General features: G+C 52.4%; 9 protein-coding genes across 9 annotated transcripts; 7 read left to right on the forward strand and 2 right to left on the reverse strand.

Moving 5' to 3' along the window:
• Window positions 1-317: 317 nt before the first annotated feature.
• Window positions 318-3,110, forward strand: J4E93_001990 (uncharacterized protein; the record flags this gene model as incomplete). The annotated part of the gene is made up of 1 exon (XM_049339938.1): window positions 318-3,110. One exon carries the CDS (start codon window positions 318-320, stop codon window positions 3,108-3,110), a length of 2,793 nt encoding a protein of 930 aa, XP_049202260.1.
• Window positions 3,111-3,514: 404 nt separating this feature from the next.
• On the forward strand, window positions 3,515-5,084 carry J4E93_001991 (uncharacterized protein; the record flags this gene model as incomplete). Its single annotated transcript, XM_049339939.1, has 4 exons — window positions 3,515-3,518; window positions 3,682-4,150; window positions 4,452-4,854; window positions 4,914-5,084. 4 exons carry the CDS (start codon window positions 3,515-3,517, stop codon window positions 5,082-5,084), a joined length of 1,047 nt encoding a protein of 348 aa, XP_049202261.1.
• Window positions 5,085-5,169: 85 nt separating this feature from the next.
• Window positions 5,170-6,475, forward strand: J4E93_001992 (uncharacterized protein; the record flags this gene model as incomplete). Its single annotated transcript, XM_049339940.1, has 2 exons — window positions 5,170-5,178; window positions 5,531-6,475. 2 exons carry the CDS (start codon window positions 5,170-5,172, stop codon window positions 6,473-6,475), a joined length of 954 nt encoding a protein of 317 aa, XP_049202262.1.
• Window positions 6,476-6,854: 379 nt separating this feature from the next.
• J4E93_001993 (uncharacterized protein) lies at window positions 6,855-8,017 on the reverse strand (the record flags this gene model as incomplete). The annotated part of the gene is made up of 2 exons (XM_049339941.1): window positions 6,855-7,433; window positions 7,487-8,017. The coding sequence occupies 2 exons, from the start codon at window positions 8,015-8,017 to the stop codon at window positions 6,855-6,857; spliced, it is 1,110 nt and encodes a 369-aa protein (XP_049202263.1).
• Window positions 8,018-8,308: 291 nt separating this feature from the next.
• J4E93_001994 (uncharacterized protein) lies at window positions 8,309-10,707 on the forward strand (the record flags this gene model as incomplete). The annotated part of the gene is made up of 6 exons (XM_049339942.1): window positions 8,309-8,389; window positions 8,575-8,772; window positions 8,820-8,998; window positions 9,047-10,418; window positions 10,474-10,599; window positions 10,669-10,707. The coding sequence occupies 6 exons, from the start codon at window positions 8,309-8,311 to the stop codon at window positions 10,705-10,707; spliced, it is 1,995 nt and encodes a 664-aa protein (XP_049202264.1).
• A 1,276-nt stretch (window positions 10,708-11,983) lies between these two features.
• J4E93_001995 (uncharacterized protein) lies at window positions 11,984-13,147 on the forward strand (the record flags this gene model as incomplete). Its single annotated transcript, XM_049339943.1, has 1 exon — window positions 11,984-13,147. The coding sequence occupies one exon, from the start codon at window positions 11,984-11,986 to the stop codon at window positions 13,145-13,147; it is 1,164 nt and encodes a 387-aa protein (XP_049202265.1).
• Window positions 13,148-18,162: 5,015 nt separating this feature from the next.
• Window positions 18,163-19,025, forward strand: J4E93_001996 (uncharacterized protein; the record flags this gene model as incomplete). The annotated part of the gene is made up of 3 exons (XM_049339944.1): window positions 18,163-18,205; window positions 18,256-18,262; window positions 18,302-19,025. 3 exons carry the CDS (start codon window positions 18,163-18,165, stop codon window positions 19,023-19,025), a joined length of 774 nt encoding a protein of 257 aa, XP_049202266.1.
• Window positions 19,026-19,274: 249 nt separating this feature from the next.
• Window positions 19,275-20,684, reverse strand: J4E93_001997 (uncharacterized protein; the record flags this gene model as incomplete). Its single annotated transcript, XM_049339945.1, has 1 exon — window positions 19,275-20,684. The coding sequence occupies one exon, from the start codon at window positions 20,682-20,684 to the stop codon at window positions 19,275-19,277; it is 1,410 nt and encodes a 469-aa protein (XP_049202267.1).
• A 358-nt stretch (window positions 20,685-21,042) lies between these two features.
• Window positions 21,043-22,080, forward strand: J4E93_001998 (uncharacterized protein; the record flags this gene model as incomplete). The annotated part of the gene is made up of 1 exon (XM_049339946.1): window positions 21,043-22,080. The coding sequence occupies one exon, from the start codon at window positions 21,043-21,045 to the stop codon at window positions 22,078-22,080; it is 1,038 nt and encodes a 345-aa protein (XP_049202268.1).
• Between the last annotated feature and the right edge of the window lie 246 nt (window positions 22,081-22,326).

Genomic DNA, 22,326 nt, shown 5'->3' on the forward strand with positions numbered 1-22,326 from the left:
ACGCCACCTCCGCAGTGCCTTTACCCGTACTCATCACTTACAAGAATCGCCAAGCACGAACCAACCCCTTTCAGGACAACCTACATGACGTTCTTTATACACCTGCTTGCGTGCAGGCTAGCCCACGGGTATACTACCGAAAGCGACATGGCGAGCGGAATATTGGAGTGGCCACAGCCCGTTGCGGTCAAGACGTAGGCAGGTACTTGGGCCAAACGTACTGTACAAGTACAAAATGCTCGCCCTTTGGAGTGTCAAGAACAAGGCCAACCCTGCTATCTGGTTGCGACATCTTTCACTCTTTGCTCCATCTCACGATGTTGAAGGCTTTCATTGGGCTTGCTGGGCTGGTCGGCTATGCCACCGCCCAAAGCGACTCTGTCAAAGTCAAGTGGCTCGAAGATACACCAGAATACCTCGCCGGTGTGACATTCGGCCTACCGTGGCCTCGTGGGCAGCACCCTGCGAACGCCACAACCTTCACCATCTCAGGAGATGCGGAACTTCAGTCGTGGGTGACGGCCTATTGGCCGGACGGCTCATTGAAGTGGACCGGACATGCCCTAGGAGCTAGCGAAGCGCCGGCCAGCGAATACACAATCACGGCTTCTGGTGCAGGCAATGCTTCTACTTCGCTATACAAGCGTCAAGCCAATGGCATCCAAATCACCGACTCTGACAGCTCCATCATGGTCAATACCGGCAAAGTCTCAGCAACCTTTCCCAAGTCGGGCAACATTCTGGTCTCCACCATTGAAGCCGGCGGAAAGACGGTCGGAAGCAACGGCCACCTCGTCCTACGCTCTCAGAACGGCACTCCTGATGACAACGAAGATGGCAAGCCAACCGGCATTGACTACTTTAGCTTCACCAGCAAGATCTCGAACGTCACTGTATCGGAGGAAAACACCGTTCGATCATTAGTCACAGTCAACGGCATCCATACTATCGACGGAGATGGCGCTCATGACGACTGGATACCTTTTACCGTTCGTTTCTACCTCTACGCCAACTCCGAAGCAATTCGGGTCATTCACACCATCATCTATGACGGAGATATGCACAAAGACTTCATGTCGGGTATCGGCATCCGCTTCGATGTTCCCCTAGCTGAAGAGGAGTTCTACGATCGTCATGTCCGAATCGCGGGTGTCGATGGCGGAATGCTGCACGAAGCCGTCAAGGGCATTACTGGTCTACGTCGAGACCCAGGTGTCGACATTCGATCCGGTCAGTTCAATGGCACTGTTCTGCCACCTAATTCTACATGGGATCAGAGGGTGACCACTCGTCTACAGTGGATCCCGACATGGAGTGACTATCGCCTGACACAACTCTCTTCGGACGGTTTCAACCTCAAGAAGCGCACAAAGGCCGGCCAAAGCTGGGTCAAGATCCCTGGAGGCACACGTTCGGGTGGCTTGACATATCTCGGCGGCGCCACGGTTGGCGGTCTTGCCGTGGGCCTTCGCGATTTCTGGAAGAAGTATCCTACCAGTCTAGACATCTCCAACGCCGCAACTGATACTGGATCAATCACCATGTGGCTATACAGCCCTCAGGCAGGGCCAATGGATATCCGCCCATACCACGACGGCCTTGGACAAGACACCTACAAGCAGCAACTAGACGCTCTGGATATCACATACGAAGACTGGGAAGGAGGTTACGACACTCCCTACGGCCTTGGTCGCACCAACGAGCTTTACATCTACGCGTTTGACAAGACTCCATCCGCTGATCACCTTGCAACGCTCACCGAATTCACCAACAATCCACCTGTTCTCATACCTGAGCCAGAGTACATGCGCGACACCAAAGCGATTGGGTCGTACTGGGACGTGCCTGGTGCTGTGGATTCTGCGCAAGCACAAACTATCGAGAACAACATGGACTTCCTGATCAAGTTCTACGAAGACCAAATCGAGCAGCGCCGTTGGTACGGGTTCTGGGATCATGGAGACATCATGCATACCTATGATAACGATCGTCATCAATGGAGGTACGATATCGGTGGATATGCCTGGGATAACTCCGAACTGTCGCCTGATCTCTTCTTCTGGGACTTCTTCCTCCGTACCGGCAGAGCAGATGCCTACAAAATTGCTCACGACCAAGTGCGCCATGGAGGTGAAGTTGACTCGTATCATCTAGGCAACTTCACTGGGCTCGGGACGAGACACGGCGTTCAACACTGGAGTGACAGCGCCAAACAGGCTAGAATCTCAACTCCGGTCTACCGCAAGACATTTTACTACATCTCCGGCGGCGACGAGCGGACCGGCGACCTGGTAAGTGAGGTCATGGATGCTGACAAAGCCTTCCTTCGCGTAGATGCGAGACGCAAGGTGCGAGAACCGGGTATCGTCTACAACCCTGATCCCGAAGCGCTTTTCCTCAACTTTGGAACCGACTGGGCTGGTATTGCTCAAGCTTACCTTATCGAGTGGGAGCGCCGTGGCCCTCGCTGGGAAGAATCTCGCAAAAAGCTCGTCGAGTCCATCATGACATACCCCAAGCTCAAGAACGGATTCGCTACTGGCGAAGCCTTTTACAACAGTCTCACTGGTGCATGGGCACCACCGCCCACAGACCCAAACAACACCGGCAACGTCACCGTTTCGCATTTGTCTGGTGTCTTCGGCGTCCTTGAGACTATTGATCAGCTTATGGACCACTTCGGTGCGGAGGAGAAGAATCTCACTCAACCTTTCTTCGAAGCCTTCTTGGACTATTGTTACTATTACGGCGCCGGGAAGGCTGAACAGAGAGCGCGCTATGGCAAGGACTTTGGCACTCTGAGTCTGATGCAGGGCCACTCGCGCTTCACCGCATATGTCGCCAATCATCGCAACAACGCGACACTCGTTCCAAGAGTTTGGTCAGAGTTCTTGGGCGATGGTAGTAAGGATGGGCTTGCACCGGGTGCTCCATGGGCGAGGGTGAGGATCGATGGGAGTGATTCACTTACTGCTGTCGATGAAGCCACATGGGTCAGCACGAATGCCGCAGCGCTATACGGCGTTGCTGGTATTGAGAACCTGGCTCTCGTAGGCGCGCCCGACGTGAGCACCGTTGGAGGTGGTAACGCGACAAAGGGACCCATGTAGTTGTAGGTACTCGTATTAGCCAGACTTCTTCCCTGCGGACTACCGCCACATTCCTATCTCTATGCATGTGATCTTCCTTGGCTTACTTTCGGCCGAGCGCACGAGCATTGGATACGCTTTGTACGACGTATTCCACTCTAACGGTCCGAATACCCCGCGTGGCACGGTCCGGACAAAGGTCGGCGTCGTGGAGAACACCTGAATCTATGAGTAGCGAGCGGCATGGCCCCTGTGACGCGTCGACGCAACTTAACCCGTTGCCTTCAGAACGCCCCTGAAGTATGGGTTGATGCATATCAAGCTGCTTCGATGCACACCGAGAAAAATACGAGGGCAACACAAATAGGAAGCATTTCTCGCCGTGACATTCCGCTGCCCCCAACCTTCAACCGCCGCTCCTCATGATGGGTATCCTTACGAAACCGAGCACATTTCCTAGGCTCTCTGTCATCATTGGGAATCTCTCTGTAGCGAAAATTGCTTCTCTAGCCGTTGCGTTTGTTTGTCTGCACTAATCCGCTTTCTGATACCCGGGTATTCTAACATTGGCAGACTGTTGTACGATGGATAGTCAGAGGCATCTACCGAGTCTACTTCCACCCACTTAGCCGTTTTCCTGGACCAAAGTTCTCTGCCTTTACTCGCCTACCGTACCTCACTGCTATAGCGAAAGGCAAACTACCGCGACACGTTGCCCAGCTCCACAAACAGTACGGAGAGATAGTGCGCATCTCGCCTGACGAACTCAGCTTCACCAACCCAAAAGCCTGGCGCGATATCTACGGCTATGGGTCAAAGGAAGGACCAGGCTCCGCGCCGCCCAAGAACTGGAACCGGCAGGGAAGTTCTCCTAATGGAGCCAACTCACTTGTCGCAGAGCGAGACAACGTCGAACATGCACGAATCCGTAGAATCTTCTCTCCTGCGTTCTCCGACCGAGCGCTCGTACAGCAGTCACCGTTATTTATCAAATATGCCGATCAACTTATCCGCAATTTGAGAGAAAGTGTCCAAGCGAACGCGGTCGACCTCGTCCGAATGTGTACGTTAGATCTCTGTACGAGCTGCATGTGAGACAAGCACTGACTTTGTACAACTATCTCCAGACAACTTCACCACTTTCGACGTCATGGCTGACCTAACATTTGGTGAACCTCTACACCTGCTGGATAACTCTGAATATAATTCCTGGATTCAAGTCATCTTCAAAGGCATCAAGCGCGGCACGCTAATGAGCATCTTCTTCAACTACTACCCGCTCGCCAAGCTGTTGCTATTTACATTGTTAGGTAAACGAATTGCGACATTTCGGCGAGAGCATCACAATTACACGGTTGAAAGGGTCACTAAGCGACTTGAAAAGGGACGGGTGTCCGAGGGTGTCGATCTGTGGGACTTAGTTCTCCAACAAGAAGACAAAGGTAAAGCGGGCCTGACCCGCCCTGTTATGGATATGAACGGCGAGTTGTTCATGATAGCTGGGACCGAAACGACAGCGACATTAATCAGTGGACTGACGTACCTGCTTCTGACACACCCTGAAGCGATGGCGAAGCTCGTGGATGAGATTCGGACGGCATTCAGTTCGTCAGACGACGTCAACATGGAAATCACCGCTGGTTTACCCTATCTCAATGCGTGCATCAAGGAGGCGTTCAGACACTACCCTCCTGTGCCGATTGGTTTGCCGCATCTCACTCCCGCTGAAGGGTCGACTGTTTGTGGAATTTTCGTTCCTCCCAATGTACGTCGTCATCTCCCTCACACTTTTCCAAACAGGTGTCTAATACTTAAATCCTGTAGACGAATGTCGCAGCCTCTCATTTGGCAATGTACAACTCCCCCGATAACTTCATACTCCCCGAACGTTTCATCCCCGAGCGCTGGCTCGGGGACCCACGCTTCGCCTCCGATGATCGCTCAGCTCTTCAGCCGTTCCATGTGGGTCCAAGGGACTGCCTAGGCAAGAAGTAAGTAACGCTACGCTTTGCTCCCCAAAACATCGCAAAGACGCTAACATGTTGCTATTAGCATGGCCCTCCACGAAATGCGCCTCATTATGAGCAAAGTACTTTTCAACTTCGATCTCGAATTGCTCCCCGAATGTCGGGATTGGATCGCGGATCAGAAGATATACTCGTTGTGGGAGAAGATACCTTTGATGGTTAAGATCAAGGATTCAGTAGTTTCGACGTAGCTGCACTCTCGACCTAGGCATACGTCAAAAGATAGCATGGAGCCTTTGTTGAATAGAAGCAAGACACGACTCTTTCTCTTTCACTCCAAGCTTTGACTACAGTTTACATTTGCTGTACGCTAGTACTGTTACAGCGTTTGTCTCACCTCCGCACTGACACCGTCCCACGATTGCAAGTTCCTGCACTCTCCTCTCATATTCGACCTCCCTACCATCGCGCAAGCGCTTTCGAGACACGCTGCCACCTACACGACTCACGGCACTCGCAGCCACGGCGATGATGGCCGCCCGGCATTCCTCCTTGAAGATCCAGATGCTCAGCAAGGTCCCCGACGTGGATATGTACGAAGATGTTATCCAATTAACGACAACACTCCAGCTCAATCCACCTGTATCTATCTATATTAAAAGCGACTCACCATATCGGGTCACTCTGATAAAGGGCAACAGCGTTGACGTCGACGCTGGCCCCCAGTCCATCACCAAGATCGCGTCCTCAAGGTTGCTTATCATTGCGTCATCAGCGCCGCTGAAGTCCGCATTCGCTGAAGGATGGAACAGGCTGCCAGCCGAGCTAAAGAGCCTGACTCTTGAGTTCAATATGAAAGCCGAGAATCGCGTCGGAGCGGGCAACAACACAGTCTACCCTTCAATAGTCCATCGTCAGTTACTTCCCCACCTGGTAATGACACGCGAGATCGCCGAAATGGCGCGAGAAATCTTCTGGACCAAGAATGAGTTCTATCTAGAGCCGTCAGATCAGTCTGTCGTTATCGGAAACAGACGGTTAAACAAGCGCTTCTACTTCGCCTATCCCCCACAAGCATTTCATCATCTCATTCGGCGGGTCGTTGTGCGGATCCTCCCGATGAGGGATGAGTGGCTTAAACTCGCTAAGCTTGCAAACGGTGACTATGGTTTCGCTGCGCTTCGTAACGTCGTTGTCGAGCTTGACTTGCGGCGCATGTTGTACAATGCGAGAGCATGGACCAACTTTCTCGCCCAGATCGTCGGCGATGGAGTCAGTTTTCACTGCGCTGGCAATGTGAAGTTTCTTGCTCCACAGTACGCTGAGAATGTGTCATCAGAGCTTTCGTTCAAGGATGTGAAGAAGATGTTCACAGGCAAAATCAGGTTCGCGGTCGAGGAGACCAAGTCGCATGGCTGAAGAGACTGTCGTTGCATCTGATAGGAGCCGCAACGGTTGACGGTATCGTAGGAGCAGGGCATGGTTTCGAGTTGAGGGAGAGATTGGTAGATCGTAAAAAGAGGCAACGAAGAAGCCAAAGAGTTCACGATGGAAGAATATGAGAGTAACGATGTTAAGGCAACTTCTGTGACGTAACCCAGGGTGGTCAATTACTTTCTTGTAGATTATGCTTGGGTCAATATAGTCACGTAGATGATGTTGAGATCCTCATCATACCTTGAGCATCTGTCTGCTCATCTTTACCCCTCATCTGGCTGGCCACATATCATCCCTCTTCGATTATGTGGCCTCTTCACCCATAGGTCTCGTGCTGGTGGCATAGCCGTCCCATGTGTACTTATTTAGTCTTCATGGAGCCCTTGCCAGCCTTCGCGTCCTTGACCTTCTGCTTCTCTTTCTCCGTCTGCGGCAAGTCCATGCTCTTAGTACCGAACTTGGGAAGGAACTTTCCAACCCGCTCCTGGTAGACCTTGTATTCAGGGTACTTGCCCGCACTGAGCAGCTCAGTCAACCAAGTGCTAGCCTGAAACAAGATCAGGTATCCGAATGCACCGGCAAACGCCCAGTTGACGTAAGTCTCAGTCTCCAAGCAGCACCATTGGTACAGGCAAACCCAGAAGGATTGCTCAGCTGCGAAGTTGGGGTGGCGCGACCAGCTGAAAAGACCAGTGGTGTTGAAGCCACGGTCTAACTGTTCACGAGTGTATTTCTGGTCGGATGGTACCTTAGCGGTCTTCTGATACGCGTTCCTCGCCTTGTAGAAGTTCCATTGCGCCTGGTCGGCAAAGAACTCGAACACAACGATAGCGAGCATGGAGCGGCCGAAAAGGGTATCGTAGGTTGTGATGTCATTGCCTTTGATGCGGTTCACGAGGAGGAGGATATACGTGGGCGTGGTGATGAGCCAAAGAAGAATCTACCATGATCAGTATCTCGTACACTGATAGCAAATAGTAGGAGTATACTTACATTCTGCCCTAGCGAGATGAACGTGACATTGAAAATGAACATGCCGGGTCCGCCGACGTAGTCCTTGACAATTTCCCATCGGTAGTCTTCGCTGCCGACCTGGTATCCGCCCTTGCGCCAATAGTTGAAAGTCAAGCGGGCACCCCAAATGATTGAGACAGCCATGATATGGTCCAGCTTCATTGTTGGCAGGCCATTGAGATGAGCCCAAAGCGCGTAATGGACATTGTAGAGGGCAGGCAATATACTCCAGATCCTGTCAACCTGCGAGTAGTTCCGGTTGATCTCGGAGACGGCAAGCACGATCGGCGTAACGAACATCGTGGCAAATGCCAGCGACGATATGAGCGGGTTGGTGTTGACATAGAGTTCTTTCAGCGCCTGCACATCGGTGATGTGCGCTGCAACCTTGTAGGGGAGGTCGTAGAACTGTGGCAGGAACGGCTCGACGGTCTTGAAGTAGTCGACGCAGTCGGGCAGCGTCTTGACAAGTGGCAGGGCCATGTCGGTGTACGTACGTGGGTCAGGCATCGTTGCGATGAGGGTTGATGAAGATGGGGATGTTGCGATGCGCCCCTCGGAAGCTGGGGTTAGCGTTTGTTGTGTGAAGCGGACAATGACCTCATGAAGAGCTGTTTTCCCTGGTGTCCCCGGCGTCCCCGGCTTAGCGAGCTGCGATAGCGTCCGTGCGGCTTTTGAACGCGCTAGTACGCGCCTTTTCTTGGTCTGGCGCGTCTTCACATGACCGTGAGGATCTTTCCCCACCATTATCCCCAGCCTCACGTCGAGCCTCTCTCGCGATTCCACCGAGACTCCAGAAATATGACTCGGGTGTTGTGCGTGGCGGAAAAGCCATCGATTGCAAAGGCAGTCGCAAACCATCTGGGCGGCCAAGCCCGAGCAGTAAGTTCAGCACGTCGCATTTACCTTCAACATATACCTTGAAAGTTCACACTTGTGTTTGATTGATATCTCGATATTCGGAGAGGATGACAGACGCTTTCAGCATATGTCTTGGTATTCTGTGCACGGATACGAGCGCCTTCCTGGCCTGCCGTGCAGATCGGACCCAGGCTGACTTCAGATAGGAAAGTGTCCGCGGTATCCAGTGGGTCAAGAACTACAAGTTTGATTTCCGCTTCCAAAACTGGGGGCAATGCTCTGTAACGTTCACATGCGTTGCCGGACATATCGTTGCGCAGGACTTCAACGATCGGTTCAAAAAATGGCACTCATGTCAACCCGCAGCACTGTTCGAGGCACCCATAGTGTCGAGCATAGCAGAAGTAGGTGATTTAGTTCATTCTGTCGAAGCTTGCTAATCCATATACAGGACAAAAAGGTTGTAGCGAGCAACATCGAGGCGCAAGCCAGGTGGGCGAACATCTTGTTCATTTGGACTGATTGTGATCGCGAGGGCGAGCATATCGGGACTGAGATTCGTGATATTGCGCTGAAGGCGAACCCAAACATGCAGGTTTGGAGAGCGCGCTTCAGCAACATCGAGAGAGCGTCTGTGACACTGCAAGATCTCCATGAGCATCAACTAACGTAACTCAGGCATGTTATACAAGCCTCACAGAACCCGATCCGCCTAGACGAGAAGCAGGCTCAGGCTGTTTCGGCTCGTATTGAGCTAGATCTGCGGCTCGGTGCAGCCTTCACACGCATGCAGACACTGGCGCTACAAAATATGATTCCTCAGCAGGGCGAAGAGCGATTCAAGCTGATCAGCTACGGCTCCTGTCAATTTCCAACGCTAGGTTTCGTTGTCGACCGCTATCTGCGAGTGCGAAATTTTGTTCCCGAGCCATTTTGGTACATCAAGCTCGCACACAAGAAAGATGAAATTGAAGTCAAGTTTAACTGGCGACGAGGTCACCTTTTCGATCGTATGGCGGTCGTCCTTATCTTCGAGCGATGTCTGCTCTCGAAAACAGCAAAAGTGATCAAGATGGCGAAGAAACCCACGAAGAAGTGGAAACCATTACCTCTGACGACAGTCGAGTTACAAAAGAATGGAAGTAGGTTCCTTCGCATGACTTCGCAAGACGTCATGAAAGTGGCCGAAGACCTGTATACGAAAGGGTGGATCAGTTACCCACGTACTGAAACCGACCAATTTGACCGTGGTATGGACCTGCGAGCGCTTGTCGGAAGGCAAACACAAGACGGTCGCTGGGGTCCATTCGCACAGAATCTCATGAACGGTGGCTTTCATCAACCTCGCGAGGGTCGCAACAACGACAAAGCACATCCGCCCATCCATCCCGTCAACTACGTCGCATCATCTCAGCTCAACGACAGAGAGCGCACTGTGTACGAATTTGTCGTCCGCCGCTTTCTCGCATGTTGCTCTGAAGACGCTGTCGGCGAAGCCACAGACATCGAGATCGAGTACGGAGGCGAGATGTTCCATGCACATGGCCTTACCGTGATTGCCAGGAACTACCTCGACGTCTATCCATACGACAAGTGGGAGAGCAGTCAAGTGCTCCCCCAGTACACGGTAGGTGAAACGTTCGAGCCTACAGAAGCGAACATGCTGGACGGACAAACGTCGGCACCTAGCTATCTCACCGAGCCGGAACTCATCGCGCTCATGGATGCGAACGGAATCGGCACAGATGCGACCATGGCCGAGCATATCGCCAAGATCAAGGACCGCGAATACGTCATTGCAAGACTCAAAGCGGGCGGCGCAGCAGCAGCCGCAGATGGCGCAGGTGCAGGTAGAGGCCGCGGCAGAGGAAGAGGAGGGGCACGAGGGGGACGTGGTGGGCGAGGCGGCGCAGCTGTAGGCCAGAACAACGGAGGAGGGACGGGCGGAATACAAGAGTTCATCCCAACGACGCTGGGTATCGCGCTTATCGAAGGATACGACAACGTGGGGTTTGAGACAAGTCTCAGCAAACCATTCCTCCGGAAAGAAGTAAGTGGGATGTTGGGCTTTGATGACCCGGCATGCTCGCTAACACATTGGGTAGATGGAGGTCCAGATGAAAGCCATCTGCGAAGGCCGCACTACGCGCAACGAAGTAGTGCATCAGAACCTCGAGCAGTACCGGGCCGTTTTCACTCGCACGGTGCAGCAGATCAACGTCCTCAAATCGGTACGTCGATTTTGACTCGAACTTTTGTGTGTGTGTAGTCGCATCGCTAACGGAATCCCCACCCACTAGGCTATCACGAAGTATGTTGTCAACGCAAATCACGGTTGAGGCATTATCACGTTGTCTGGTCGTAACGCTCACGTCCCTCGGTTGACGGCAAAAAGCTCCGATGGGTTGCGCAAGCTCTCTGTAGAGTTTGGCGATCGTCTGCGACGGGATGTCTTGCAGTGAGGCCTGTCGGGCAAACACGTGTGTCAGACGGTGGTTGCTGGCCGCGAAAGCAGGCCCCTCACCATGTGCCTGAGCCTCTCATTAGTAGGCGCATGGCGAAATCGGACCTTTGGATGGTGGGATGGACCCCGCAGCGCGATAATGATAGCGCCAATCGCCGGTGTGGGAGCGATGCATGGAGAGACGGATGGCCAACGTAAGAAGCCGATACACACAGCATGGTGATATGGGGCATCGGCTGCGAACGGAAGTCACGATCGAGATGGCTGAATGCAGCAGCTGCGAACATCGCGACATCGTTCTCGCGGCATTTCACAGCATTTCAGACAAAGTGCATGGCTTCACCGCATCGCAAAGACACGATACACTTTGTACTACTCTAGCGTTGCCCTGCTTCTTCTAAGCTTCGAGTCCCTGCTGCTGCGAGGGGCGAGGTTTCATGACGCTTGTGCGAGGTGTGTGGCTGTCAAGGACTCAGTCAGCTGCTTCCGAGCCAATCACAAGGCTGACAGGGGCACGAGTCGTAGCTTCCCGTCAGATGCGCGTGCCTTCCTTGGAACCAGCTGCCTTCGGAACCAAGGAGCCCTTATCATAGCGACCCTGCCTTGCTCGTACGTAGACTCATAACATAGCCCACACCCGAATATTGAACCTCTTTGATAGCTCGTTGTACGCTGTTTGCACGTCTCTGCCTCTACTACCGTTCGCCTCTGCTGCCCCGACACGCTACCTGCATCCTCCCGTTACCGACTCGCTGATCCCATCGCCGATCGCTAAACCTCTCGGAACGGTGAAGGCACAAGCTACGTTGCTGCAGCTTGCTATAACAACCCAACGCCAACGCATATCCGCCCCATAACTGCATTTCGCTTGTCGCACAAAGCAGTTCTACCTTTGTCTTCAATTTTACGCCCAAACTCCTGCTGCAGCCCGAACACCGTACCGTCGATACCCGACAGTGCAAGCCGAAGCTCCTGGTGCGTTTGCCGCAAGACGAGTTGCATCGCTCTGCAAACTCACCTTGTGAACCCTCCAACATCAGAGATTCTGGTTGCTGACTCTTCCGCTCTCCAGACCTCCTTTTCATCCAGCGCGACTACCGACCAGCTCGCGCTTTGACTCACCCGTCAGCCCCTGCCTCCCAACAGTAAACATGGCTGCTTCCGCCCAGAAGCCGATGTCCAACATCGCCATGGCCTTTGGACGCCAGGACAGCGGCCACACTGCTTCGACCGGCACTCTCCCTACGCCTCCGAGTTCCATATCCCCGACGCTCCCTGCGCACAAGCGACGCCCCATGCCCGTCGTCGGGCGCCTGCACACACCAGAGGAGGAGTCTATGGATATAGATCTCCAGGATGCGGTGGAACATGCGGCAGCGCAGGATCAGCCTTCTGCGCTCTCCAAGGAGGCGCTGGCGGGCTTGGATGCGACGCGCCAGATTACGGCGCTGATGCTGGCCAAGCACCACCTGCCAGACATCATCGAAGGCCACGGCGCAATGCCTATCCGCGAGATGATGGCGCATCTGACACACGCGGTACCTGGCTTCTCTGGGCTACCTCCTGCGAAGGCCCGTAGGCTAGTCGTTGCTGCGCTGGAACATCGCGCCGGCGGCGGTCTGCACGGAGAGGTCAAGTTCGAGAAGGTTGGCTGGGGGCGTTGGAGTGTAGCTGGCTCCGGCTCTCAGACTGCAGGAATGCCCATCGGTGGTAAGCGCTCTGGAAACGGGCGCGCAACACCGGCGAGTGTCGATAGCATCGGCGGCAGCCTCCAAATACCCAAGTTGCGACAAGAGCGCGACGTCTACTCTGGCAGCTGGAATGCTGGCTCGTGGTCGCCGCACCGCCAGGGCGAGGACGAAGAAATGGCTGACCAGATGTCGCTGGACGACTCTGAGGGCAGCACCGAATCCGACTCGGCTTCCGACATGGATTTGGAGGAAGAACTTAACGACGATACGGATCAAGAAGACTGGGCGACGATGGGGCCTGAAGCTCTTCGCGAGACCCGCCGCGGTCCGCGCCGAGAACACCGCGATTACAACTATCTAAGCCGAACGCAGACGAGCAACCCGCGCTACCGGAGCATATCCGCCCAGGCCCACTCTCTGCCTCAGCCTCAACCTCACCACGGACGCACTGCGACGCCCACGTACAAACCTTTCCTTACTGTTCCACATGCATCCCACGGTAATCACGTCGTGAACGCGGGCTCTCCTTTGACTTCTTCCGTTTTTAATGCACCAGCTGGTGTAGCCGGCTCCGGCGCTGAGCGCGACGCCATCGAGGCACTCATTGCTATGGGCTCCATGTAGACCCTTTCACGCTACAGCATCGCGCTGTATAGAGCTGGCGAACGTTGCGAACACGCACAAAGCCGTACGAGACACGACTGTTACACATCACATACCCCTCACATTCAACATAGATTATGGCTGCGCATTTATTTACACACGCAGCAAGGGCTGGAAATGGTTTTGGGTCTGATTGGATTACGTTGGCATGCCCCCCAGGTTCTCGATCTGCATGGTTCTGGTATGCAATTGGGACGATCCGTCAAGTGCTGATGTGGATCATATTTTGGACTTCTTGTTTACTTTCACCGCTTTATTTTTACCAAGAGATGGTTGGGCTATACCGACATCTACCGTTTTGCTCAACTCACACCACACTCTCCTGCACCTGAGTACGCAGTGTTATTTACTCATAGTCCTGGCGCTTGTCTGGCGTTATGGCGTATGGTTGATGATAGATGATACGATGGACGTGGATCACACACAGCTTGTATATACTCTTTCTGTAAAGACAGACACCCTACTCCGCTCATCAACTGGCTGAGATGCTAGTGAGCTTACGATGCTGATTATGCGCTTCGGCGGTAATGGCTGACTGCAATACAATCCATGCACGACACTCCATCTCTCTTGAGGATTTGGATGTTGGGTATGTTCTACGAGATGTAATATCTTTTTCGCTCTCGCTATACAACTGTCGTCCCCATGTCCGATGCAACTGCATTTCTCAGCCCGAACTCTACAACTTCAATATGTGTTCCACTCAAATCTACTCAAATCTCATCTGTGGGGTTTTCTTCAAACGCCACCTTACTTCTCATGAGCGCCTCCACCTTCTGAATGCCGTTGGTAATCGAGGGAACATTGCCGCTCTGCCACAGCCTACCAGTGAATGTGACTTCGCCTTTGCATTTGAATACGATAAACTCGTCACATCTGGCATGTACCCACTTAAGAAGCTGCGCGATGGTATCATCGTTTAGAGGACTCCATCTGGCTCCACGGCAATTGACCCTGACGCTGACGTGTCGTAAGTTTGAAAGTCCAGTGTTCCCCTCAGAGATCCAAGACAAGTTTTCCCAGTCGGTAAAGGAACCCATGTAGACATCGACCACAATGTGCCGGATCAAATTGTGAGCGATTGCAAATATGGGAACGCCTGGACCTCTGAATATTGGGCCGACCTGTATGCGGAAGGTGTTCTGGCAGTAGAATATCTCCTTTGCGAGGCTGGCAATCTCGGGGGACATGCGGAGATGATGGTCCAGAGCTGGCAGAACATTCTTTTCGTACAGGTCGACCGTTTCGTAAAAGGACAAGTTATAGCTTAGTATGTGGACCTTCAGTTCTGTGGGAAGTTTTTCCCAGCCTGTAGCGAAAGACGCGTCTAGAGGCAGTGAAGGTATAAGCCATGTGTTCCAGTGGGGCCGGAGGTATAGGACATTGGTGCAGGCCAATTGTGTGACGCTCTTGGTGACAGCACAAGTACTGACTACCTGTAACGCTGAGGGGGCCGTGATCCAAAGCCATGATCCCGCAGGCATATGAAGCGGTGTTTGAATGATGAGAGGCGAATCTTGTGACAGACCGAGTGAAGAGGTACATGAGGCAGATTGGGGTGAGCAATCTGGCGGCGCTGCAGTTCCGAAAGCGTGTGCACGCGATGGGGTTTTACTGGTATGGAAGTAAGGCACATCCATGGCTTGTGTTTTCGAGGGGAAAGTAGAAGCGAACAGGGTGGTTTTTGAGAGTATGTGGTGGATTGTTCCGGTTATAAGGAACTGAGGTGCTCTAGCCTACTAACGGCGAAGAAGCAGATGAGTAAAAGCCTGGCGCCTTGAAAGTAGTTAGGCAACAGCGAGAAGAGAGAAATGCAATTCGGACTTTAATTGCACAGCTTGGTATAGCACCCACGCAAGTCTCAACTCCGAGCCCACAGAACCGCCAAAGATCTCTGACCGGCCGCCATCAGGAAAATTGTTGCCCTCAGCGTGTACGCGAAAGCTTCTGTTCGAATAACAGAAGAGACTTGCATTGAAACCGTCACTTCGTCTGAATCTGAGGCGCAAGGCCTTCGAACGGACTTAATTTTAACGCATAGAATTCACATGCTGTATATCAAGAGCTGTGTAAGCTACTATTGAATCCGAACAACATACACATGCGCTGTAAATTGTACTGCAACCGTTATGATTGATAAGCTTCACAGCGAGTAAATATCAGTATAAGTCCGAGTTTTATACCAAGATGGAGTTATATCACCAACCCCAGCCTTAGTTTTCCAGACTACGCGTGCCTCTCAGAGACATCTTAAAATCAACAATATCTCCGCAGTATTCTTTGAGAACGAGGTAGACGTAGTGCAAGAGCCATGTCCGCTACAACCCCTGAGACAGCCTTAGTGAGCGCACAGAGAAGGACTTCAGGGCAAGATGAGGAGTTTGAAGAAGTGATAGAAATCCACTGGCCTATGGACATACCAAAGCAAGCTACTTTCGCAGTGTACTCGTCGCAGCCTTTGGAGATATCAGCACCCTGCTCGATGCAAATAGACGCGTATACACCGATCCGAATTCGATGCGACAACAAATTTACGATTTCTCCGGCTGGTCCTGCAACACCAGGATTCGCAAGGGGTTGGAGCAAGTTACCGACTGAACTGAAACTCGAGATACTTCGTTATAACCTCCTGTATCCCTCTCCACTATGGCCAGCAAACATCAACACCGTAATACGAAGGGAGCTGTTTCCGTACCTCAGAATGACGCCAGACATCGCTGAGATGGCCAAATCTGTGTTCTACCAAGAGAATAACTTCACCATGCAGTTCACCAACTCTCTAGTATTCCCAAACTCGATATTGGCTAAGCCTCCCATGAATATACGGCCTCAGCTCCGTCATATCACTTTCCAGACTCGTCTATGCGAATTCGACTGGCAATTACTGCGAACGTTGTCCGGAGAAGATCGCGCTGGTTTCACGGGACTAGTTCATCTCAAATTGAGGTATTTGTCAGGTGAGGATGCAGCAATCCTCGAACTTGCTAAGGATAGCGTGGTACGGGGGTCCATGTCTTTCGACGAGTGCTATTTATTGCGCCGAGGAGAACCCGTGCATCTGCCCTTCGATGGCGTAGTCACGTTTGATCGGTCGGGCTTTGTGGGCCGTCGAAATCCTGAGGAGGATGAAGCGCAATGGGAATTAACGCGTCGCGTCGAAGGGTTTGTGACGAGGGATATTACCTTCACTAAATAGCAAGCGTGAAATGTAGTGTAGACTACTGGAATTGGATTGATTCATGATAAGCGTGCACGACACCTGTATTGAGTTAGATGACTGCGGTTCCGGCGATGCCTGACGAGGACCTCGGGAAGGTGACGATGGGGGACGTCATCACCCGATTATCTAATCGCCAGCCCCCTTCATACCTGTGCCTGCGCTACTGCTGGCGAAGAACTAGCTGAACCCAAATTCAATCCAAGCTCTAGATATCACAACATTTTAGACCACTTTGTCGACAATTGGTCAAGCGATCAAGCAGCATCGCGAGAAACAGCACCCAAAATAGTGCTTGGTACCTAAGCACATCACACATCGGTAATAACTGGCCTTGGCTAGGCGTTAAATCCAAAGGTAGAATGCTGATCTGAGTAAAACTTACACATTTAATGGATACATCTTGCAGCAAACGAAGTGCAGGCCGCATGGTGATACTTTGGGATAAGAGCAAGTCAAGATTCGTGCATTTCGCGCTCTTCAATCATACTACGTACTAACCATACCAAGTGACAACTCTACCTTTTCCGGACCATGCGCTGCAACGTCTCTTGGATAATTTTCGCGCAAGAACCACCACAAATACCCGATCCGTCGCCACCCGAGCATTTCATACCTCGGACCTCAACCACAATCTTTTTCGCATCGACGTTGCAGCATGTACCCCGGAGCCCCTTTTTAGCATCTTTCTTGCGCTGCTCGAGTGAAAGTCCACGCCAACGCCCTAAATATGGAAAAGTACCCTCAGCCATGAAGCACGCCTCATCTTCACCATCATTTTCAAGAGTAATGATGATCTTGAGCACCTGGGGGTGGAAATACTGCTGCCAACGCACAGGATCCTGTGCCGGAGTACCCTCGGGGATACGGGTGTCACCCTCCGTGCATTTACCCAAAGTAACCGGGATCTGGGACGGCGCCCATCTATTGGGGACTAGGAACAGCCAGTCGCCATCTAGCTTGAAGATATCTTGAAGGTACCGAGGGTCGCCATTGTAGAGCTCCGGCTGAAATCGCAGATCTAAAGTCAAGTTACGCACCAGTGAGGCGATTGGCGGACTTGGATACATGAAGCTATACATCGCTCTACGAGGATTGAAGAATGGCGTGTTCGTTTTTGTTAGTCCGATGACAAACTCGTTCTCCTTCCAGTATACATCCATAGCTAGGTCGTATAGCCGTTTGTTGATGCTAGCAAGTCGAATAAGACGACCCTTGTACACTGAGTGCATCAGAGCCGCGATAGGTTTGTCAAATACAAGACAATATCCAAGAATTTGCATCAACAGCTCGTTAGATAGGTCCAGGAGTCTCGACTGGACAATCGTGGTTTGCGACACCTCGGTCGCCATTTCGTGAAATTCGGTTCGTTAAGGTTGCTAGTGGGCCGCTCTTCGGCTCACACGGTGAAAAGATTACACCTGAGGGAAAGAGATTTATATAAAATAGAGGAATGGGAACGCTATGTATGCACTGTGTATATTCATCACAAAGCCTAGACGGACGTTCAATGTGAAAGCTTATTCGGCGCTCGCAGGGTTGACTTCGTTTCACTCCGAGGCAATAAAGGATTGCGTAGAACACGTAGGTAGACCCCAAGTCAATTCGACACCTTTCAGCAACGTGCTTTTTGCCCTCATTTCACCATAACGGGCTAACTTGTGGCCATCCAGATAAATGTGTGCTGAATTTGCTCCCTCGGTCTCTCCCACTCTCCCGAAACAACCACTCACATCAACCGTCAAGCAAACACCACAGCATGAACGCCGACAAAGAAACCAACGCAGAGTCGTCCAAGGATAGTAAGTCTTCCTATTTCATCACCCTCCATCTCGCACGCTAACGAGTTTAGCGAGCATGTGCGATGAGGCCTCCTCCGCTCCAGCATCATGGAACAGTTTACCAGAGGAGCTGAAACTGGCGACCCTTGGCCACCGGCTCCACATTAATGGCGCTCTCACGCACATGACTCATCCTATTCGTGCAAAGATGGCTGGCTATGAGGCTTTGCTCCTCACCAGTAAAGATATGAATAGACTAGCCAAGATTTCGTGGGGAGAAAACCAATTCCTCCTTTCTTGGCCGAGCGCTAGCCTACAATACCCGCGACCGCCCACGTCTGTCGCAAAACAGGTTCGGAACTTAACCATCGAGATCTTCGTGGATTGCAGACTAGGTTGGAACAGGATGAATGAAAACCCCAGTTTCCCATACTCGTGGAATGTCCTCCTCGACACCGAAAAGAGCTCCAGACTGCGTCGAACAATACGGAAGGAACTTAGAGGGAACGGGAATCCGGCCGTCGCCTGGCAGTCAGAGTTTCCCGCCCTGAAGGAGCTCACAGTCGAGATTATATTGGCTGGGGACCTAGATGACTACCACAACCACAGAAACAAGGTCGGTAGGATTCACTTCTGCATGAACAAGGAAAAGATCGAAGAGCACTTCGAAGGCTGTCGTACATATCTCAGCACCCGCAAGCTTACAGTCAAGATCCGTGGTCTCAGATGCGGAGACTATTCAACCGATGGAGATGCTGGTCCCAACACCAAAGCCTGTCCCAACGGGTGCGCTGAGAAGATCGCGACATGCTTTGCGGATCTCGTCGAAATCAAGGATTAAACTGACCGTGTAGACGAGAAGGACGATGAGGAGGTTGTTTGGGGATGGTGGTCTGAAGCGGTAGTCTTGGAAAGAGTGTGTCGACTTCGTAAGCTCGGAGCTCGTGAGGAAATTTGACAGTTGGTTAGATGTTTCCACAGCCAACCTGAGTCATGGGAAGAAGTTCACGGTCGACAGAACAGTGCGTTGATGCCACTGCTGTACATGTAGTCCAATGCACTAGGCAGCGCTTGTCTTACACGATATATGCTAGCCCTCACTGTCAAACACCACTTTGCTTCTTCCCTGTGTACCTTCGTCAACCGCACTTCCAACCTTTCTGACCACTTCTTTGTCGAAAAAGGCAACACCTAGCTCTTGACTTGTGAACCAACTCGCCCGGTCTAGATTCCCGGAGCCTAAGACGAGGACTTCGTCATCTACAATAGTCATCTTGAGATGCGACTGTTGGGGCTCTCCTGCTTCATTGCCCCTCTTCTTGGGTCCACCGATCGGCTCGAAGTATGATACATGTAGACGACCGGGCTTGGGAGTCGCCATAGCTGCTTCCTCATCGTTCGAATTGCCACCGTCGTGGGTCAGCTGTTGATAGCGTTTGATGAGCTTCTTGATGCAGCGTGATGTTGTGGTTCCTGCTGTGACCAACTGCTCGAGTATCATGAGACGTTCCGAGGTCAGAATGCGTACGTCGATGCCGCGTGCAAGCGCTCTGAGTATAGCGGACAGGACAGGTGGCGCAGTGACATTTGGCGTCTGAATACGGATGCTTCTCTCAGCCTTTGCGAAGAGTGTGAGTATGAAAACGTTCAGAGGCGTTGGCGGAGCTCGAAGGGTGTCTTGAGCTCCAACGAAACTAAATCGCGGATTACGACGGTGTGGGCTGGGAAGGAAGACGGTATGTATACTGCGAGCCGACAGTAGTGCAGACGATTTCAGCGCACCGTGAAGCTTTACCACAGCGCTGTCGGGAACGTCGAGACTAGTCGGAACATCCTCCCGCCGCTCCCAGAAAGTACGATAAAATTTGAGGAACTGTTCGACGACAGGTCCAGTAAGGGTGACGGCACCCTCGAACCATTCTTCCCAGCTGATGTTGCAACTTGGTAACACTGCCGTCTTCCGATCGATGATGATGAACTTGGGATGCATGACACTGAATGGTAATATGAATATAGACTTGATCTCAAGGTCCAGTCCATTGAGCTCAGACGGGTCAGGCAAGCCCAACTTCTTCACCCATGCTGAAGGCGGATATGTCTGTCCTGAAGTGGCTTGCTTGTGAAATAGCTTCTGGAAGACCGAGCTGGAAGAAAAGCAAAGTCGAACTCTGATCTTGTCCGTCCCTCTCCTGACAGCCTTGTCGGATAGTCTTCTCAAAACCTCGTTCAGTGTTTCTAGAGTTGTCGATCTAGCCCAGAAGCAGGTGACCAGAATAAGCTCGCGGCTAGTAGACTCGAGGAGAGGCACCAATGATTCGTAGATTGCAGATCCAGTTCCAGTCATGAAAGTGTCGAGATTGGAGGAGGTGATCAGGGACCGCGGATAGCGGGCATAGTAGCTTGGGTCATCATTCGCATTGGCCGGCGCCGCAGCATCCAGGGCTGAGATGAAGGGCTCGTTGAAGCTGGCCACGACAGGAGATGGTGTTGTCGGTGCCATGGTCCTTGTATCCGAGACCCCCGTTCGGAGCAGCGATGCAGCAGTGATCGAGAGGGAGTGGTAGCGAGATTCGACTGTTGATGGATGACGTCGGGTCGGACCTGTCGCGACTGCCATGAGGTGGACGCGTCAAGACTAGGCCTCATCCGGAAAGCTCGGCAGGGATCATCGGGGAAGCTTCAATCCCCGCCAAAATTTCGGAAGCTCTTCGCAATAGACAACATCACCAACACCCCCGCGATATCACACGAACGCAGCCTCGACTAGCTCAAAACGATTGGCGATAACCGAACCGATTGATAACATTCTTTACACCTTCCGTACAGAACGCGCCGTCTGCACAGGCGCATCCTTCACCATGCCAATATCCATCCTCCCACCCAGCGCACCTCTCCCACCACGGCGCGATGCGAAAGACGAATACGACGATTCCGATGTGGAAATGGAAGACGATGACTTCGCGACTTCCGGCTCGAAATCGATAGTAACGCCCGGCGAACACATAACCTCCGACCCTCAATGGATGCGCGGCCACGGCACTTACATTCCAAGTCTCCCTCCTTCCTCCACCACGATAATATCGACCGTCGCCGGTACCCTGCACAAGACCAACAAACTACTTTCTGTACAACCGTTGCGCGCACGATACCAACCCGAGATTGGTGACTTGGTCGTAGGACGCATAATGACAGTGGGAACGAAGAAGTGGAATGTGGACATCGCAGCGCCAATGCACGCAAACCTGCCTTTGTCAAGTATAAACTTGCCCGGTGGAGTGTTGCGACGCAGAACGACAGTAGACGAACTGAACATCCGGACGTTCTTCCAAGAAGGCGACTTACTCGTCGCCGAAGTGCAGAGTCTGCACCAAGACGGCACCGCATCCCTCCACACGCGATCGCTCAAATACGGAAAACTGCGGAATGGCTTGTTCACTAGTCTGAGTGGCGCTGGAGGTGGCATACTGAGTCGCAAGGGTGGTGTAGTGAGGAGTAGGCGGCAGGTGTTCACGCTGAACACCGCGGCAGGCGAAATCGACATTGTACTTGGTGTCAACGGATACATCTTCATCAGCAAGCACATTGCGACGAACGCGGACCCGAAAGAAGTGGGTATCAACAGGCTAGACGAAAGTGTAACCGAGACGCTGTACTCGAGCCAGAACGACGAGATTGAGCCAGCTGTTATGCGGGAAATTACCAGGGTCAGCACATTGATTAGGGGACTAGTAGCGTGTGGTGCGAAGGTGGATGAGGATATGATCGTCAAGGTGTACGAAGGTGCTGTTGAGCTAGAGGCAGAAGAGCAGAGCCTTGGTGCTGTAGAGAGGGGAATTGGCGCCAAGGGTGTTGTAGAAACTGTGCTTGGACGTCTGGAGGTTGAGGCTGCCGGCTGAGGATGGATGAAAGTCGAGGCATCCAAAAACATTCAGAAGTAAAAGACATGGGCATCTCATGCCGCTCAAGCATCGGGTGCATGCGCCCCAACGGGTTGTATCCGCCGAGTCGTTCACGTGCAGCAGCTGCAATGATCACGATGTAGCATGGAGTCACTCGCCAGAAGTACTTCAGCAACAACATCAAGGAGCGTACACAGATCGCGCACGCCGAGGATTATAGAGATACTCAATCATACATTACTC

The sequence above is a fragment of the Alternaria ventricosa genome (assembly GCF_023758065.1).
Source record: "Alternaria ventricosa strain BMP 2768 chromosome Unknown scaffold_3, whole genome shotgun sequence".
Classification (NCBI taxonomy): Eukaryota; Fungi; Ascomycota; class Dothideomycetes; order Pleosporales; family Pleosporaceae; genus Alternaria; species Alternaria ventricosa.